This window comes from Trachinotus anak, unplaced genomic scaffold (assembly GCF_046630095.1).
Source record: "Trachinotus anak isolate AG129_WGS33_773 ecotype Australia unplaced genomic scaffold, CSIRO_AGI_Tana_v1 ptg000021l, whole genome shotgun sequence".
Lineage (NCBI taxonomy): Eukaryota > Metazoa > Chordata > Actinopteri > Carangiformes > Carangidae > Trachinotus > Trachinotus anak.
The window spans coordinates 16,839,042-16,859,487 of NW_027273872.1; the positions used below are offsets into that span (position 1 = coordinate 16,839,042).

The 20,446-nt window shown below is 42.2% G+C and overlaps 1 protein-coding gene across 5 annotated transcripts; it reads left to right on the forward strand.

Moving 5' to 3' along the window:
• Positions 1–367: 367 nt before the first annotated feature.
• ctbp1 (C-terminal binding protein 1) lies at positions 368–14,686 on the forward strand. Of its 5 annotated transcripts, none has more exons than XM_071506874.1 (11): positions 369–546; positions 1,637–1,683; positions 1,925–2,068; positions 7,356–7,510; positions 7,815–7,959; positions 8,069–8,275; positions 8,729–8,943; positions 9,507–9,637; positions 10,048–10,175; positions 11,106–11,223; positions 11,311–14,686. In XM_071506874.1, exons 3-11 carry the CDS (start codon positions 2,008–2,010, stop codon positions 11,495–11,497), a joined length of 1,347 nt encoding a protein of 448 aa, XP_071362975.1. In that variant the 5' UTR covers positions 369–546; positions 1,637–1,683; positions 1,925–2,007; the 3' UTR covers positions 11,498–14,686. The 5 variants fall into 5 exon arrangements, with proteins under 5 accessions (XP_071362979.1, XP_071362975.1, XP_071362976.1 ...); XM_071506875.1 differs by lacking the exon at positions 369–546 and adding an exon at positions 590–860; XM_071506876.1 differs by lacking the exon at positions 369–546 and adding an exon at positions 902–1,304.
• The last annotated feature ends 5,760 nt before the right edge of the window (positions 14,687–20,446 follow it).

The window sequence follows — 20,446 nt, forward strand, 5'->3', positions numbered from 1 at the left end:
ACTTGAAACTCATGCTTGTAATCAAATATAAGAGCAAATCAGGGGCCAAATGATTATTAGATTATTGTGTGACCTCTAGCGGCTGATTTCAGTATAATACTGATCTTGCTTCAAAATGTAAAATATCAAGTTTATTCTAACTTTATCAGCAGCAATATATGCATAGGCAGCTAAATTTTCTGTTTGGGGGGAAAAACATTTCACACCACCTGTATAAACCTGACTTTTATATATATATATGTGGAACAGATAAAGATGAAGGGATGGTTGGATATTTTGAAACAGCGCATAAAGTTGAAGTGCACACGTAAAGTTTTTTGATCATTATACAAACAGGCTTGTATCGACTGAGGAGTCTTGCATGTCTTGGTCAGCCGTGGAAGGTGAGGGCGCTCCTTCCAGACCAACGATGATTTTTCACAGACCGTCTGACCCCCCTACTAGCAAGCCACTTCCTCTTTTGTCTAATTTCATGGCGATCGGGAGAGAGGGAACACCACCGACGCACGCACACTGTCTCAGCACTCTTGAAAGAGTTTATTTGGGGTAAATAATTGACATTTTTTGCAAGATTCGGTCACTGGGATTCAAAGTAGTATTGCTTAAATTCAGTCATGTGGGCGGTTCACCTTTCCCTGTAGAATTAATTCAATTTTTTTTTCAGCTTCTGGATCAGATATTTCACATTGTAGCGCCACTCGCTGATAACAAATCGGACGAAATGGGCTCCCCCTCCGCCTGCATCTTTCCCACACACTCAGCGGCATGCTAGTTAACGGCTATAGCTAGCTAACGTTAGCAACGCTGCAAACGCCTTAAATGTTTAGCTGTGGAGATGCTTTATTTTGACACTCTTGAAAGTTAGTGGCAGATAATTAACACCCAATACTGTGTATGATCGAGAGTTAGTAAGCATTTGTTGTTACATTAAAATGTTAGCCACTTAAGTCCTCAAATGTTTGTGTTTGGGATAGCTAGCCACCATCGGCTAGTTAGCTGCCATGCTATGTATTTAGTTAGCGTTAGCCCGGGTCGCGAATCAGAAGTTAATGTTATCTGAACTACCTCAGAACGAACAGACTAAGTGTGGGATGTTTGTTACATAACACGAATTAAACATTTGTAGTATTTGCATGGAACAGATAAATATTCGCCATTCATTGCAAAAGTCCCGGTTATTCTGGATAGCTGAGCAAAGGGTTAGCTAGCACCTCAGGCTAGTGAGTTAACGGTAACTTGGCAGCTAACGAGAGGCTCTGTGATGTTGCCCGGTGCAGTTACCGTTAAAGTCAGACACCCATACGGTAAATGTTAACTGTGTGTACGAGTGGCGGTGTTTTTGCAAGCTAAAGTTAAGTTGACCACAAAGTTGGACACCATGATCGGCAACCCTCGGGGGTTAAAAAGATCAAAATTGTGAACCGCAAGAGTTAAGTGGCTGTCGGCCACTTTTCAACGCTGAAATTACTTTTATCAAAACATGTTTATCACCGGGAGATGCACATAACACTTGTGTATGAATTCTTTGCTAGTATTGGTAACATGGAGTTATTGTCTTTTTATCATCCACCTGTAGTGACACAGACTGAATGACACTACCATATCTGAAGCCAGTATACCTTTTCTTTGTTTACAGAGTAAACTAAGTTGTCAATCATTGGCACAACGAACATTGTTCTCCAGGTGAGTGTCTGTCTTCAGTTTGCTACTGTAGAAATAACCCACTATCACGAATTTCTCTGCATTTATTTTGATGAAGGTACGATGCAGACCAGCTGCCAAAATACAAAGCAATTGTTCAATGCTAATTTTAACACAGACTTCAATGGATTAGCCTAATTTACATTTTTCTACAGTTCGCAGTTCTTGAGATGATAGTGCGTGTTTTTGTTTTTCTTTATTGACTTTTCCCATTGGTGTGCAGGTGAATCTAAGTGGACATCACTAAAGGGGCCCCACAGCACTTGGATCTGATCTCCTCTGTCCCAGGTTCAGACTGCTTGGTCTATGGCGCTGATGGACAAACACAAACAGGTCAAGCGGCAGAGACTTGACCGCATTTGTGAGGGTGAGAGTTCATAAATACATACACACAATGTAAAAGTATATATGTAAGAGGTATACTTTGATGTAAAATATTAAAAAAAACTTAATTGTACTATACACAGGCCATCATACACATAGAAGTCATACTGTTAAGCCTTGAACTAATGAAAGAGAATCTTTCATACCTGATTGCAAAAGATATACTTTTTCTTGTGTCCACCACAGCATTTTTGGTGCGAGCCTTTCACTGTGTTAACTATGTAGGCAGGCCATAGCAAAGGCAAATTTCACTTATTTAACCTAGAAAATTGATCAAAGTTTGTGCATTCTTTGAAACTGGATGCTGACAGTTGTTTATTAGGTCATTCCATCCTTTTACCAGTTGATATCATGGATATACTTGAAAAAAAATCATGGGACCTTGAAAAATTCAGGTAGCTCTGCTCCAAATACTTTTCTAATTATGAGTTTTTGAAGTTTGGCCCTTGGAGCTATATGTAATAATTGTTGCAATTCAATTGTGTGTATTCTAAGACATGCTTATTTCTAGTTGAAATTTTTACTGAACATCCAAGAAACCCAAAATATAATTTACGACATCCATTCATGTAAATAGTTGTCGCTGAATGTTTACATTAGTAATCAAATTTATAAAAATAAATATTTTCAAGACTTGAATTTTCAAAAATTAATATGTCTTATAGTTTCAATTTTCTCAGGACCAAATTTTGATTCTGTTTAGTATTAATATAGTTCTATCACATCTAGAAGTTATTTGGTCTTGCATAAGAAATGTGTGCCACATGTCTTGCTAAATGTAACATTGGAGCTAAAAAAAAAAACCCCAAACTTTAAGATATGTTTAGTGTATACTATCCCAAGAAGGATTATTTTAATTTTCTTGAAGCTGTTTTATGGAGTAGTGCATTCATTTAAAAATTATTTAAAGATAGCTAACTATTCATACTTCGTAGATTGTAAATGTATGGGTTGTTGCTTATTAGATGATGTCATCTTATTGCATATGTTGGAACAAAATATTAATTTTAGTTCCTTGGCTCTGGACACATTATTTCATTATTAAGTTTCAGACATCATTCTGACATCATTGACTGACAGCATTAGAAAACAATTAAGTCTGGGATAATCCCACCTGAAACAGGTTTGGACAGGTTAATACAAAATGGATTTAATCATTAAGCAGTTTGGTGTGAGAGTGATACCATGGTGCCCTGCTGTGTTGGAAAAAACCTAGAGGAAGAATGTCACAAGACAACCTACACCAATGGAAAAGTTGATCTTTCGAGTTTGAGTTGGGAACAGACAGGGAACTGTTTAAGTTGAGAAGTGGATGTTCTGACTTGACAAATGATGCCAAGTTTGTCTGCACTACCAGAGGTACATTCTGGTGAAATACAGCTTCCTTCAGAGAGAGTGTTGTGATCACTACAGCGTGCATCCCAATAGCAGAGTCCCTAACTGAGGATCTTTAATACAGAGAAAGCAACGGAGCTTACAACACGCGCAGGAAGGTCTATCCTCAACAAAACGATGCCACCATGGCCCCCATGATTAAGGACTCAGAATTCACTGTTGGAACAAAAACTGATAAACTGATGCACAGTTATGACAACAAATAGAGTACACACCACCAGCTGCAGCAAGAAGAGCTGAAAACCAAGCTATGCCCTCAGTACATGTTGAGAAAATTGACAGCATAAATGAAAGTCTTAGAAGTGCAGGGTTTTCTCCCTCAGGTCCAGTGTCTGGGGAACACAAATTAATATATGGTGGAGTCATGTACCATCTTTAAATGCTTTTTTTTATATCTGCAGTGAATACTAGCACTTCCCAATGAAAAAGTTTGAAGGAAATTTAAAAAATCTTCCCAAAAATCTAAAACATCTTATTGAGTTAGATTCAGAGATAGCAGTCACTTGTTGTTTTTTTTTTTTACATAGGACCAAATTACTTCTGGATGTGATAGAACTACTGTATATTAATACTACCTGGAATAAAAGTTTGACTGCAAGAAAGTGAAAACTAGTAGAGATATTAATTTTTGAAAATGAAAGATTCTTTGGGTAAAAAAAAAACTGTTTTTATTAATGTGATTACTGTAAAACATTCAGCAATAACTGTTTACATGAGCACATGTTGCAAATTATCCTTGGGGTTTCTTGGATGTTGAGTACAAATTTCAACTCAATCCAGTGGGAAAATAAGCAGTGTGTGAGGCAGAATGCTTAGAGGGGCAAACTTCTGAAATGCATAACTAAAAAAATGTATTTGGAGAGCTGTACGATTTTGCAAGATGCCATGAATTTAATATAAGTTTTTACATGGAATTTCTTGGAAATATTCATGACATGAACTGGGAGGTCCTGTAGGAGTTGGTACAGAATGAACCTATTATGTTTGTATAATTCTGCTCTCATTGCTGCTTTTGATGCATTATACCAGTGGTACAGGAACATTATGGTTTTAATGAAATGCTTTCTTTTGTTTTGTGGTAATGAAACGCTATTGGTTAAGTCACTTCTGTGGTGTTCTTCACCTGAAGTACAAATGTGTAGTTAAAAAGCAGACGATGTTTGTGTTTCTTATTCCCTCTCAGTGTGTTTGAGAGTGGAGGAGATTTTTTTCATTTTTAGTTAGACTGAGATGCAGGGAATGTAGAATGGAAACTTTGCAGTGTCTTTTATATTGAAGTAGTTGCACTGACGTAAACTTTTTACGTTGCTACAAGCATATGCAGTCATGGCCAGTACACAGCAGGAGGAGGAGATGGTAGTTTGACGATGGAGATCACACATAATGGTGCACTAAAATGGAGGGAACAGTCTGGGAGCGTCTCAGGAGACGGGTGAAAGGGAGAGGACAAGGTGAAGGGTCGTGGGGCAGGGAAACGGGCCAGCTGTCTCTTTAAAAAACGACAACAGCCCAAACCGCCCTCGGCCTCAGCCTCGGCTATGCTAATGAGGTTAGTGCTGGTTGGCTGGCCCTCAATGGAGCTGCATATGATTGGAGGCTGCTCATGGGGGAGGGACTGGGCGTGGATGACAGCTGGGATTCAGCCAGCCAAGAGCAGGCTGACAGAGAGAGAGGGAGAAAAAAAGAGCGATAGAGGGAGAGCAAGGCGAGAGAGGGAGAGAGAGAGGAAGACAGGCTGACAGACTTCATAATGCAAGGTTAGGCCCTGTGCTCATGTGTTTTCTATTTTGGCATGTGTTTTTGAATTTTGTGAACTATGTAGGGGGGGGGATCTAAGGACTGGGTGTGGTGCAGCTATGTGTGTGCAGTTTCCCTTTTTATGTTCAGCGCGCATTTGTGTTGTCGCAGCCGTTGAGAAGGAACTGAATAACCAAGTGTGTGTGTGTGTGCCTAGCTGTGTCTGGGTGGAGTACGGCTGCTGCTTGCTGCATTATCATCGTTCGCTGCCCCTCCCCCCTCACCTCTTACTCCTCCAACTGCGCCAGAGGGAGAGAGGAGAGGAGGAGGGAGTGAGGGGAAAGAAAGGGAGAGAGGGTGGGGGGAATGAATGAATCACTGAATGAATTGTATTGTGTGTGCGGCCATGCTTGTGCTTCGTAGGCCTCGGGTATGCCAGTGTCCTTTACTCAGATTACCCCGTGTGTAGGCTTACTTGTGTATTTCCAGAACTACTTTTTCAGAGAGCGTCTTTGTGATAAACCACATTTGATTTTTTTCCACATAGTAAGAGTCTCTTTGTGCTTCCAGCGTGTTGCAGTTGGCCTGTTAGCATTCTTGAGCCATTTGCAATGAATGTGAATCACACTGCTAAACCAAACTCAGTAGATTGTACATTTTTACAAGAGTGCCAGGCTGCATGATTTTCTTTCTGTTTCTGCCTGTGTGCATTTAATGCATGTGTTGGGAAATGCTCAGACGTCAGAGGAAGTGTTCACAAATATTTGTTTTCCACCCTCAGCTACTTGCTCCCTTTCCTCCTCTGCAGTCTCACCATTACCTCCTGCCCTCTGTCCAAGTAAATGTTCCAGCTAGACACACTCCCCCACCCCGGGAGACGCACACACACACCTGTCACACAGCAGGGACAAGATAGTGTGTACTGTGTGGGCTTAGTCTAGGCTGAGAAGAAAGAGCGAGAGAGGTGTAACACTAATATAAGAGTGTTAATTTATTTAATTTCCCCTAATTTCACAGTGATGCGCTGATGTGGCATTTATTTCTGGCATTGATTTGTTATTGATTTATTTCTTTTGTTGGCAGAATGGTAAATGGCAATAGTGCCCCATGGGCCAAATACAGATTTTTGCCAGAAAGGTGTGTGAGTGTGTGTGTTGTCTGTGTGTGTGTGTGTGTGTGTGTCTGAAGAAAGGGGGAGAACCAGAGAAATAGGAAGGAGCGACACTTCCAGACGGGAGAATTTAGGTCATGACTCAGACCCCCTCATGAACCCCCACCACCTCCTTTCCGAGACCCCTCAGTTTTCTCCACCCCTCCCCCAGCCGCCACACTCCATCACCTCTCCCCCTCCCGTCCTAACCCCCCCTCCCTCCTCTCTGTGTGTGCCCTGCTCATACAGTAGGCAGGTCAAGTTCCCAGAATTAACACTTCATCAAAAGTGCTCAGCTTCATTAACCAGAATCTAACCTTCACCATATGAGGAGTTGAAGGATCTAAGTGTAACACAGATGGATCGATGAAGGCTTGATGGTGTATATTGGTTCCACGCATTCCTAAACAGTGCTGCAGTTCAATACCAAATAGGCCAGGATGCTGGACGCTTTCCATGCCCCTTTACAGATTTAGTTACACATTACTTTTGTAACCAAAGAACACATAACTTCTGTGGGACATTCACCCCACACATCCTGGTAGTTTCCTTATGGTGCTGATGGAAAAAGGAGAGTCATAAAAGTCTGAGTTATTATTGTCTAAGCAGTGTGGCAGTTAGCCCTTTTAACTTTAGTCATGTGTGGAGGGGGATGTTGTTTGAGGGTATGCTGACTTATATCTTGTCAGGTAGTCCAGACATGGGAAATGCAAACTATTGAGTCACTAACCTCCAGTTTAACCTTAGTGGTTCTGAAATACAAGTGGCTGGTAGCTGTGTACGCCAAATGTCATCAATAAGTACAGTAAGAATGAAATGAGAACCTGTAACAGAAAATTTGAAGTGTTAATTTGCCTTTGATGTGGTGTGCGGACCTTTTTAAGCTTTTTTTCTGTCATGGATTTGTAATTGTCATTAAATATTTAATTGCTTTTATTTATTTCTCACATGTAACAACAAACACTTGTTTTCTTCCTTCTGGTTGCAGGTATCCGACCCCCCATCCTGAACGGGCCAATGCACCCGCGGCCCCTGGTAGCCCTGCTGGACGGGCGCGACTGTACTGTGGAAATGCCCATCCTCAAAGATGTGGCCACAGTGGCCTTCTGTGATGCCCAGTCTACACAAGAGATACATGAGAAGGTAGAGATGACCCACTCACGCACATAACCACACTGTCAATCCATCAGAGCAGAACACTTTACTTCTAATTTCATCCTGTAGTTTGAAAGTAATCAACATCTTCACTGTACCCAAAAATATGTTCCCTCTTCCTGTCCAGCAGAACTGTTGTCACCAACAGTCTGGCAATTAATGACTAATATTTAGCCCAAGCTATGTGGCTTTAATTTCCATGTCCCTTGTTGAAGTAGGGTAATATTAGAAAGTTTAGTGTATTTTACTGTGATGAATATTCTGATTAGTCAAATGCATTTGTCCTGTGTAGGTGCTAAATGAAGCAGTGGCCGCCCTACTGTACCACACCATCACTCTGTCCAGAGACGATTTGGAAAAGTTTAAAGGCCTGCGAGTAATTGTCAGGATTGGCTCAGGCTTCGACAACGTTGACATCAAAGCAGCCGCTGAACTAGGTGAGCTAACCCAGGACAACGTACACAGTTGTTCACAGTATTCCTCATGACAGGTGCTGTTGTCTTTGATGCTCATTTTTTTCCTCTTCTTTTTCACCCGTCTACTCAGGCATTGCTGTCTGTAATGTGCCAGCAGCCTCGGTGGAGGAGACAGCCGACACTTCGCTATGTCTGATCCTTAACCTGTACAGACGAGTCACCTGGATGCACCAGGCCCTCAGGGAGGGAACTCGTGCCTCGAGTGTGGAGCAGATCAGGGAGGTGGCTGGCGGTGCTGCCCGTATCCGGGGAGAGACACTGGGCATTATCGGCCTGGGTGAGTGAAACTTAAGGACAGGAGTGGCTAGATTAGTAAGGGAGCATTATTGCTGCATATTCCAGCAGTGCCTCTAATTAGAGGATCTGTTTAATCCAGTCCTTCTCAAACCTTTTTCCCGGCATGCCCCCCTTCAGAAGTCGAAAAAAGTTCTCACAGCACCACCTCACAATTTTTATCAATTCGTTAAGAATGAAACAACTAATGAGAATGTATCCATGTTGAATTTTAGTGAAATAAAAGTCAGCACATTCAACTTAGTTTGACTCCATATTTTCCCCTGGTCATTCCCTGCAGTGACCTGAGAACGACTGGTTTAATCCAAGCTGACAGTTGATGGTCAGACAAAAAGTATGCTGTAGGACCTGTTTGGTATTTATGATTTCTATTTTGGTTTCAACAAGGGCACCTCAGGGGCTGTTAATAACCTTACCATGTCACTTTGTCTTGCAGGGCGTGTGGGCCAAGCAGTGGCTCTGCGGGCCAAGGCCTTTGGTTTTGGCGTGATCTTCTATGACCCCTACCTGCCCGATGGCGTGGAGCGTTCACTAGGCCTGCAGCGCATGGCCACACTGCAGGACCTGCTCATCCACTCGGACTGCGTATCCCTGCACTGCAGCCTCAACGAGCACAACCACCACCTCATCAATGACTTCACCATCAAACAGGTGTGTAGGATATGATCTGAATATGTAAAACACAACATCTGCGTCATGTTTGCTTTCTCATTAGCAGGTATTTTCTAGCCTCCTAATTGTTCCATGTGTTTGGAAAAACCAGCATCTAATTAAAGAGTACTTATGTTAGCTGGGTTGAAATACAGTAAATAAATAGCCTGCCTGTATGTTGATACTAGATGAGCTTAAATAACACTTTATGTTGCTGCTAGATAAGACTGAACCATCTCATCAGATTTCTTTGAATACTGGATTTATTCGGCATTCATTCATATCAATCATTTTGAATTTCTTATCAAATCAGTGTTTTCCTTGTATGAGATCTGTGAGTCTGGTTCTGAATATTTTTTCCCCTCTTACTGTATGTGTTTGTTCACTCTGAGGTTTAGCTGCTTCAGCTCTAGAATCTATGGCATACATTGGAATTAAAATATATTTGTGCCAAATGATGTCAGTGTTTACTATTGGTATTTGTTGCAGATTGAAAATTTCAGCCTTTTCAGGCTTAGTCTGCTCCTTGCAGTTAATTGAAGTGTTGCTAACTCTTGATACAGATGCGTCAGGGAGCCTTCCTGGTGAACACATCAAGGGGGGGCCTGGTTGACGAGAAAGCATTGGCTCAGGCTCTGAAAGAGGGCCGGATACGAGGGGCTGCCCTGGACGTCCACGAGACAGAACCGTTTAGGTAACCATGATACACTACTGGTTAGAGGTGGGCAATCTGGCCAAAAGATCATAAGACAATCTTTTAGGTAGAATCACGACCCATCATCTGAGTCATGAGTATCCCCACAGATTTAGTTGAACTTGTGATCACATAGTTGCTAGCTCGTCCCGCTCGTCAACTATGTGCTTGTTAGCAGCGACTGAACTTTTAAAATGAAATATCTCAATATAGCACCTTTTCATGACGTGATCTGAACGATTCATCTGAAAAATGGAGATCATATGCCAAAGTAAGATCATCCATGATATAAGATTGTCAGATTGCCCACCCCTACTACTGGGCTACACTTGCCCATGTATGCCTACAGATGTGCATGACAACCCAATCTCATCAGTCCTTTCTGTAACAGGCTGTCCCCTTCTTAACAGTTTTTCAACAGGCCCTCTGAAGGATGCCCCCAACCTAATCTGTACCCCGCACACATCCTGGTACAGTGAGCAGGCCTCTGTGGAGGCTCGTGAGGAGGCAGCAAGAGAGGTCCGTCGCGCCATCACTGGTAAGGAACGCACGCTTCTCAGTGTTTGCCACAGGCTGAGAATTTACTTGTGGTGGTGGGTGGCGTAGAATGTGACTACTGTGGCGTAGCTGCAATTTACAGATGCCCCCTTAACACCTCAGATGCAGGCTATCGGTAGACTCTAGTTAAGTAAAGCTTGTTGTCCCCACTAGGGTACTGCAGCGCATGCAACTCAGAAAGGTGTGTGGCCAAAAATGAGATAGTTTGAAAAGAGTGAAATAAGGTGTGAGGTTGAAATTGAGTGGGTTTTATTTACCTGGGTCAGTCTCCATCTTCGTGGTTGTGCTACCTAAGTCGGGCCTATGTAGGGAAAACTGTACTTATGTTGTTTCACGGAAATGGACTGATGGTGTCGATACAGTACAGACAGGAACATTTTGAATTGTTGGTGGCCAGAGCAATTAAAAAAATTAGTGCATGTGTGGCAGATAATCCCATACCTGACTGACATTATACTGATGCTCTGTTCTTATTGATAAAGCTGCAATTAAACAGTTGGATAAATTTTTTTTTTTTGTATTGAATGTTAGAAAAAAAGTGAAAAATACCCATTACAATTTCACATAGCTCATCTTGATATAATCAAACTGCTTGTTTAAAATTCCAAACTCAAAATTCACTTCATCATATGACCAAGAAAAGCATCAAATCTTTCAGAACCTGTAACCAGTAAACCACTGACCTTTCTATATACATGACACATACTGAATCTGAATCTGAATCCAGCAAATCAGTCTTTATTCTCTGTGGCCATTCTTTAAATGCTGTTATTCATCATTTTATAATTGCAGATAATGTTAAACCAGGAACTGACCAGGTTGTCCAGAAAAATGATGCTGTCAGTAGCATGAACTGTTTTTGCATCTCTATGAGGTTGTAATTGTGTTTATTTTTTTTTCCCCGCTCTAGGGCGTATCCCTGACAGTCTGAAGAACTGTGTGAATAAGGAGTACCTGATGGCAGCCTCCCAGTGGCCCAGCATGGAGGCAGCCACTGTTCACCCAGAACTTAATGGAGCCGCTTACAGGTGAGGGTCATGAGGTTGAATATTGATCCGAAGGCAATAAGAATCAGCTGTCATATGATTCTTTGGCTTTTCCTATCTGTGTTTCAGATTTCCTCCAGGCCTGATCAATGTTGCAGCAGCAGGGGGTCTCCCAGGAGCTGGCACTGGGGTTGAAGGCCTGGTTCCAGGATCCCTGCCGCATGGCATCACCCCCGTCTCTCACCCTCCTCATGCCCCCTCCCCGGGGCAGCCCACTAAGGCTGAAGCCGACAGAGACATCCCCTCTGACCAATAGCCCCCCCCGCCGCCGCCAGTACATTCCGTCACCTCTGGAAACCACCCCCCCCACTCCCCTCCCAGCATCAGACACAACCCGACCCTCCAGTATATCGGCAGCACCAGTTTGACCTGACGTGGATCTACACAGTCTTGTTTCTCAGATCACATAACCAGCCCAGGAGTGACCTATCCACAGTTACCCCACATCACACCCACATCCCTCCAGAATACACACCCATCCCTCCATCCAAGTCTGCATCTCACCCACCCACTCGCCATCCCCTCTTCCTTTCACTCCCCCACAACGTCAGCAATAACTCTGTTCTCAAGGATTCAGTGATTGGATTGGTTTATTTCCTTAGTTGGCTGTTGTTTTAATGGAAAGTTGATCTGTTGTGGTTCTAGGTGTTAATGTTTGTTTGTTTGTTTGTTTGTTTGTAAAGAAAAAATAGCATTTCTGACACGAGGCTTTACAGTCTGCTGCCTCCTGCAGTCCTCCTCTGTACATTAGAGGCACAGATGCAGAAAGTTTGAAGCCCCCCTTTGTACATTAATGGCTCATGTTACTGCTCTCTTCTTTTTCTTTTCTTTTTTTTCTCTCTCTCCCCCTCCACCTTTCTTGTGACAGGGGAAAGTAAACCAGACAGAATCACAAACAGTAAATCCTGTCCTCCCCACCAGGCATCTAGCTACCCCTCAGCCCAGTTTTGCCCTTCACCCCCCCCCCCCGGCACTGTCATCAGCTTGCTCAGCAGAGGGATCCATAATGCTGTCAGTGTGGAGCTCTCAGACTGTCAAAGTATATTTTATCTACTCAGCTCACACTTAAGCCCACAACCTTGATGGACTGATACCCAAGATCTTTTGTCACATTTTACTGCTGTGATTGTCCAGATCGAGGACAGTCATCCCTGTATTTACTCATGCTTTGTCCCCCATGGATTGTTTTGTCATGACATAATAGCTTAGAGCATCATATCAGAGAGCACCTAGGCATGAATCTCTATCTCATGCCAGCAGCCGGGGTGCTGCGTGTGAGGTCTCCACACATGGTGCCCTCACAGTATCAAACGCAGCAGCTTTTTCTTGCTGGAAAAACAGCAGCATGCCAGGGACGTCGCCAGGAGAGGGCACTGTCTGACCACTCAGCACTCAGAGCTGCACACAGCTCATCTCAGTCAAACAGAGGGACAGTTACAGGTTAGCTTTAGTGAAGAACATGATCACACACTGCCGACATTCAGAACACAGAATGGGTGACCGGGGATCGACTACCGCCTTATTGTTTGATAAGATCTCACTGTACCCCACCGCCACCGCCACCACCACCAAGCACCCACCCACCCTGCACTCTTCTCCCACTGTCATAACCAACCCTACACATCTGCTCATGAACCAGTGCGCATCCACCAATTCCTTTAAGTGTGAGGGGACAGTAGAGATTAGATTCCCTGTAGGAGCAAGGGGACAGTGTTCTTGCATGCTGGCTTTATTAATGACAGTGGTGTGCGTGTGTGCGTGCGTGCGTGTGTGTATGTATGTATGTGTGTGTGTTTGTATGTTCCCTTGCCCTGTTATAACAAGCTGTTGTCTTTCCAAAGGAATAGTCCCTAGGAGTAACTCTTTAACGCTGTTGCCCTGGTGTCAAGGGAACACCTTTCTAGTACCTCAGTAACAGATATTGAATGTACCGTGCATACCCTTTTATTTTTTGTACAGATTTTCTAGATACTTCTTTACTATTCTTTACCAGAAGGGTTGTGAAATTGTAGCAGTAATGATACAATAAAAAAACCATTGCCCCATGAAACAAATTGACAAAATCTTTGTAGGTTTGCGATAGGTCACTGAATACTCAGGCTTCAAAACCAGTGTTTATCTCTTGCCCTCTACCTTTTGATTTCCTCTTTGTGTACAATTCAACACAACGCTTTCCCATTCTTAGACTTCAGACTGTAGTTGGTGTGTTTTGACCTCCATCTTACCGGCTAATGAAAAATGAGGTAAAAAAACAAAAGGCGGTCGTCGTGGTCTGCTAGTTCTCTTTTATTAGAACAGTAGTAGTAGATGCTGTTTGTTTTTGTTTTTTTGTTTTGTTTTATTCTACACCCCTTCATTGTCAAGCTGCTCTATCTATAGTGCATGTGAGGTAATTTTCTAGGGGAAATACTATTGGCTTAAAAAATTGGTGTCATCTTGCTGTTTCCCTCTGCTCCCCGGCCTTCTCCCCCTCAGAGTGTTTTCAACCCGAGTTGCCATTTTTGTCGTGGTCAGTTTTCCAGTGATGTACAGTTTTCCCCTCAGAGTCTATGAGAGACATGGAGCATGTCTGTGTCCTGAGATGCTAGGCTCCTCTGTCATGTGATGAGTATATATTTTTAAAAAATAACCCCCATAGTTCGGATTATGAGCATTATAGTAATCTTAAATTTTGCTGTTGATGATGATTATTATATATATTTTTTTCAGTTCAGCAGTGCACTGTTATGAAAACCATTCTGTTTTTATTGTAGGATTTCATTTTTATGGATATGCTGTCTGTGTTCTACATGTTGTACTGAAACATTTCAGAGAAAACAAGAGATCCCTCTCCTGGATTTTTTTTTTTAATTTGTTTTATCCCAACTGTCCTTTCCAGCTGATATCCTCTGGGCCTTACTATTTCTCTCCTTGTTAAAGTAGCTGTTATAGAAAGTCGCCATGGAACCACTCACTGCCTTAATACAGTTGACCACAGCAGGTGAAGTCAGGAGACACACCCAGTTGAAAAGAACGGGCCACAGTCGATGCCGCTGCGCAAAAAGCTCTTCACACCCCGACAGACGGAAATCTACAGCACCTTGCATTTCTTCAAACAACATTTGCCTTGTGTAGACAGTTTTTGGCTCATTCTGCAAACACATAAATCCAGTGTGAATTCTAATTGTGCATTAATGTTTTGTTTTTTTTTTTGATGTCTTTTTAATAGTTAAGTTACCCTGGCAGTGTGTATGTGCGTTGGCTAACAGATAAGCACAGTGTGTATGCTCACAAAGCCACAGCTGATATTTCACTCTTGGGTGTGAGAATGCCCCCACACTCCCCACTCTGGGGCTCTTAAAGCATCTTTCACAGTGCTGCCAGAGCCCCAATTGGGCTGGGAGCGGGAGGGCATAGCGGACACTGGTGTGGTCTGTTTAAAAAAAAAAAAAAAAAAAGCAGAAAATTACGGTGAGAATTGGTCACTTTTTCTCTCAGGGTTCAAATGCACACATATCCTCCAGCAGTCGCCCTCTGTCTTGTGTCCCTCATCCCAAGTTTTCCACCCTCAGAATGTAGAACAGCCCCCTGCGTTTTTAGAAACCGCTCTCCCCTCATTCCCCCTTTGTGCACAGGTCTGAACTTTTTTCTTTTTTTTCCTGTTTTGCTTTCTTTTGGCACTGACATCTAACCATCTAACAAGGAATGAATGAATGAATGTTTGAAAGTGACTGTGTGTAATGTTAAAATTGGGAAATGTATTTTTACAACATGTGAACATGTTTTTTTTCCACTCACTCTCATTGTGAATTGATTTTTTTTTTCTTTCACCAGACTGCAAAAACAAAAAGAAAAAACAAAAACGAAAAAAAAAAAATCTCCTGTAACTAGGCTCTTAAGCTTTATTTTTGTTTTGTTTACTTTTTTATTAGAAACAATCATGTTTGTGATGGTAACTTCCGATGGTAAACTCCACACCGTATTTTAATAAAATCTTAAAAATTAATTTGCTCCATTGTTTTTAACTTTCCAAATAACAAATTCACTGATGGTGCCAAGAATCCTTTTGTACTAAACCTGTAAATCTGCCTTTGGTTATCTAATTTGAGAAGGTTTCTATGCTTGATTATGGTGATCAGGGAGTTGATGACAATTAATACCAGTCGCTATTATGTTGTCCCACTGATTACACTCAGCAGCTTGAGGACATGTTTACGGAGCTTTAGCCATTAACAAAATTGTTTGTTATACAGTTTGTCAGCTCTTTTATATGGCAATGAGGGGTTATGCGATGCCAAAACGGGCACAGTTTTACGAGTGGGCAGACTAGGTGGGGAGTATGGGAAAGGGGGTTTCTGTGCACCCACAGGGCAGAGGAGGGTGGGGGATTATCAGCCCCAAAATTGCTACCACATGCACATAACCGGGAGCCTGCTCTTAAAATGGAGTGAAGCGACTGAAAGCTGAGGTCCACTCACTAGAGCTAGTTTTAGAGGCCCTGGCTAAAGGCTGGCACCCCCAGGTGTCAGGGTGCCATGGAGTCCATCACAGAAGGTTAGAGATGGATTGTGTTTAACGACTATGATGTTCATCCAGTGATTATTTTCAGCACTGTAACTGGTACTAATGTGTTTTAATACAAATACAGTCCACCAATTTAGCATTGCACTCCTTTGTCAGACTCATGATGGACAGTTGAAAAGTCGTTGCCGCAGAGCCAGAGATAACCTTTTTAATTCCATGAATTCTTCTGGTGTGTACATTATGCTCAATGTAACTCAACCACTAGCAGTTCAGTCTGAGATTCAAGTGTATTTATGCTTGTAGTGGCTATAGCTGTCATATCAGATTTTCACTACACCATGACTGTGGCCAAATGAACTCACAATAACAATTTTATCACAATATCTATAGAAAATTAAAAAAAAGAGTCTATGAGTGACATTTATCTTTTTTGTTTCTATTTTGTTGTGTGCTTTGTCTCTTTTTTGGCAAATGAATTATATTCAAATACAAGCGTAGGGAGGTGGAGAGAGAGTCTGACATTCCCATCAGTCTCAGCTGTGAGCATGTTGGCATGCTAATGGTAGCATTTAGAAGATTTATGATTCACATAAAAAAAAGTAACCAAATGTCTACATTAAAGGGGAACTCCTCTGATTTTACACATTAAAAGCCACATATTAGAGAAAGGTACCTGGAACTTTTAGTCCCAGGAACTTTTTTTCAAGGAACTAAAAGGGTCCTTCACCCCATTCGTTATGTTTCCCTATATAGATTAGCCTGCTGAGGTATGAAAAACTGATGGCAGAATTCCTCCTCTGAGACCATTAATGTTTGTACAAAATGGAAATCAATCCAGTAGTCGTCAAGATATTTTAGTCTGAACCAAAGTGGTAAACTGACTGAGTTAACTCATTGTTTCTGCCTTATAGTTAGTTTTCTATCTCTTACTATTTTTGTCATCTATGAATACTTGGAACTGGAGTCTATACTGTTGCATGCTGTGCTTTCCAGTTTCTAAGTGAGGGACAGACATATTACATAACAGCATGTTGTAGTTGAAAGAGGCCCAGGATGCCGGCACTATTTTAACAGACCTGATTCACACACACACTTCAAACACACTCCGCCACATTGCTTCCAAAGACCCTCTCGGGAATGTGCAACATAGTGCAGCGGAGCATCATCCGCCTCTCCCAGCGCCATACATTACCGCTGTCAGCCTCCTTGCTGTGCAGCCAGATTTTTTTTTAATTTGTTTGTTTAGTTGAAGAGAAGGAGGAGGGCTTGACAGCCTCACAGATTTCATCAGGGCTGGGAACACAGTAGTCAAACCATTACTGGTTCCCGTGCTGCTGCTGCTGCGTCAGAACTTTTAGTAAACAGCTCATAAAATGGGTCATACTGCTTAGGCAACTGGTTTAAGTGAGCGGGTCACAAAAAAGTAGAAAACAAGTCAGATGATTTAACTGAGCTCCAGAGATGAGAACAACAAACTAAATAGTTTTGAGCCTTGAGAAAGACCAGTTTGACAGATCAGGATGTGTGTGTTAGCATGTGTGCGTGCTTGTGCATACATGTCTGTGTGATGAATTGGTCTCCAGACAGATGACCTATTCCATTTGGAGGGATTGGAATACCAATCCCAAACCTGAGTGGATAAATATTTGTCTTTGGTTGTCTTTGGAATGATTAAATATTATTCCAACCAGTGAAAGACTCAGATGTTGCGTCGCCCTCAGACTGCACCAGCTTTGTTTTCCTTCTTCAGAGCTACTACAGTGTATCTTTTATTTCACCAGCACTTATTACTTTATTTGAAGGATGATTATGGCAATATTCTGTTTTTTATTTTATTGTCAACAAATCCCATAAGAGGACAAACAATGATTTGACCATATGACAACACATCAGTTCATTGGATGACATGTTCCTTTATTACCACTAACACAGGCATTGTAGTTTATTTGGGGTTCTTCTGAGCACACACTCAAGCACCAAATGTGTATTAATCCACAGCTGAAAATAGTCCCCAGTTTTTATTCTTGTTTGAGAAATGCTCACTAAAAACTACAGTGCTCAGGTGCTTTAGGAAATTATTCAACCTCCCTCTGATGAAAATCTTTGTTAACAGTTCATATGTTGTTGTTTTTTAAAAAAAATAAAATACAAGACATATCAAGAGCGAAACGCCATGTCTGCGTATTTCCACCTTGGGACTGTAATGAACCAATAACATTCTCGTAAAATCAGATTCAGACAGCCGGGGTTTCATATGTCACAAACCTAAGGAACCAATGCAAAGAGGGGGGTGGGCAAATAAACTTGAAACCTTGTCAGCACAGAGAGCCACTGCCAGCTAAGCTAACAAACAACATAAACAAATTACTATGCTAACCGTTCTAATGCATCTTCTAATTTTTTAATTTTGGTGAACAGTAAACTCCTCACTCCTCGACAAACTCCGGAGTCTGGGTTTGACTGGGGCTCAAACTTGTGGCGGACTCTCTCCGATGTTTCCTCACTAACCATCTTGATACGTGCTGCTCTTTCACCTGTTAACCTAGCACAAGCAGCAGTGGTGGCGGGGCACAAGGCCTGATCAGGGACAGTTTATACAATACATTTATCGCAAAAAGAGAAAAGATGCTTGTACCAGATTGAGCTACTAGCTCATTTCCATCTGCAGTCCCTGGGCAGGTGGGGGAAATAGAGCAAAACCAAACATCCCAACAACAAATAGGCCAACATCCTATTCATAACCACGCAAACTATGCAGACACACACACACACACACACACACACACACACACATACACAAACACACAATAACACACTCCATGTGCACAAACACAAAACAGAATATTCATATCAAAATAGTACATATATGTATCCAAGGTTATAAAAACAGGTCATCAGCATGACGCTCGAGTTAATGCTGACCAGACTGGTTACTTAAAATCCATTTCTTAACTTCACGAGGGAAAAGATGACAGTCGGTGCAGGTTTTCAGATTAACAGTGTTATTAAGCTCTATATTTTTTCCTGTATTCCTCTTCAATAATATTAGAACAATATTATCCATCTGTTCCTAATGCTGCTCTTTCCTCCTGCCTGCCTGTCTGTCTGTCTAACAGTCTTAGAGTTTTTGCGGCAGTGAAGTCGAGACACTGGAGCTAGTATGGCCCCGGCCCAACGCTCCGTGATTAGCTCATGGTTTTCCTCTCATTGCTTCACTCACTTGGCTCACGTAGCACTGACGTGAGCACGTGATTGACAGGAAGAAAACTTTTAGCTATCTTGGAGATTTGCGTCAGTCAGGCAACCTGCAGCCATTCTGCTGCAGTATCTGGTGTCCTATTGCCAGCTTTTATGAGTGTGTGTGTGTGTGTGCGGTGTGGTTTAACCGTAAACTGTGAAAGTGCGTGTTGTAGTAATCATCAATTCCCGCGTAGGTTTGCAGGAACATGTGTGTTGGTGTATGTGTATGTTCACATTTTGAGTGATTTTTGTGTGCTCTCACATACGCACACCTGTGTATTTGACAGTGTGTCAGCGACATTTCACATTCATTGTGTCATTCATCAGCGGGCAGCAGCAGGGGAGTCTGGGTTTTTCCTATAACCTCCTTCCAACTATAGAGACAATTAGATAGATAGATAGATAGATAGATAGATAGATAGATAGATAGATAGATGGATAGATAGATAGATAGATAGATAGATAGATAGATAGATAGATAGATAGATAGATAGATAGATAGAGTAAGTAACTGCGGCAAAGAGGGACAGATGAAGGATGAAAAAGAAACAGATGGACAAAGGATGTAATTGTTTATTTGATTATTTATGACCGCAAGACAGAAAGTCCAAATTGTTACCTAGTCCACATCTGACCCCACTTCTCCTGTTCCTCTGTCTGCTCCTCTTCGTCTCCACTCGTTCCTGGAAGGTTCACAGGCGAGCCACGCAGTGACGTGGCCGAGTCGGTTTAAAGGTCTGCGGTTCTCCTGTTGCAGAGTCGTCTTTTGGGTCTGGTCGATGTCAGCGAGGTCGAGTTGATTGTGCAGAACTAAGGACTAACTGTGCCTGATCCACATTAGATCACAAGCCTGACCAGTGCTCGCATGTGTGTGTTGTTTGATGAAATATAGGCTGACTGGTTTGTGGCGTCATAGCCATAGATAATGATCAGGAAAGTAACAAATGTTTTACACAGGCTCCCTCACACACACGTACGCACAAGTACACACAGTCTCGTTTTGTCTGAGCCTTGACACGTTGATAAGTGAGTGGCGGCCGGTAAAAGAAACCTCCATGGTTGTCCATGTGTGTACCAGCTGTGGGAACTGGTGGCCACACGTCTCTGACACACACACACACACACACACACACACACATTTGTACACCCTGACCTGAGGAAAAGGGGGTTCCTCAGCTGAGATCACAGCTGGATCTGCCACAGGACAGAAGAACTATTTGAAAAGGGGGTGGGGGGGGGGCAAGCATTTAAACCACTTTGATTCTCTGCAATGTCCAATCAGTAAATTAGCTGCAGAAATAAAATTGAAAAAAAAGCCTTTGTTTCTGTCCAGACTTAACTCGTCTGTTGTCCAGGTTGCATGTTCCTCATTTCTCCTTCTATTTTACTGCTATTATTCAGCAACTCCACACCTCTTGAGTCTGACAGTGTGCTCTGAAGAACAGGGGTAAGAAAATACACA

Coding starts and splice junctions, on each gene's coding strand:
- ctbp1 (XM_071506874.1), top strand. CDS start 2,008: ATGGCGCTGATGGACAAACACAAACAGGTCAAGCGGCAGAGACTTGAC. Junction 7,511..7,814: donor CACAAGAGATACATGAGAAG/GTAGAGATGACC, acceptor TGTCCTGTGTAG/GTGCTAAATGAAGCAGTGGC. Junction 9,638..10,047: donor CACGAGACAGAACCGTTTAG/GTAACCATGATA, acceptor CCTTCTTAACAG/TTTTTCAACAGGCCCTCTGA.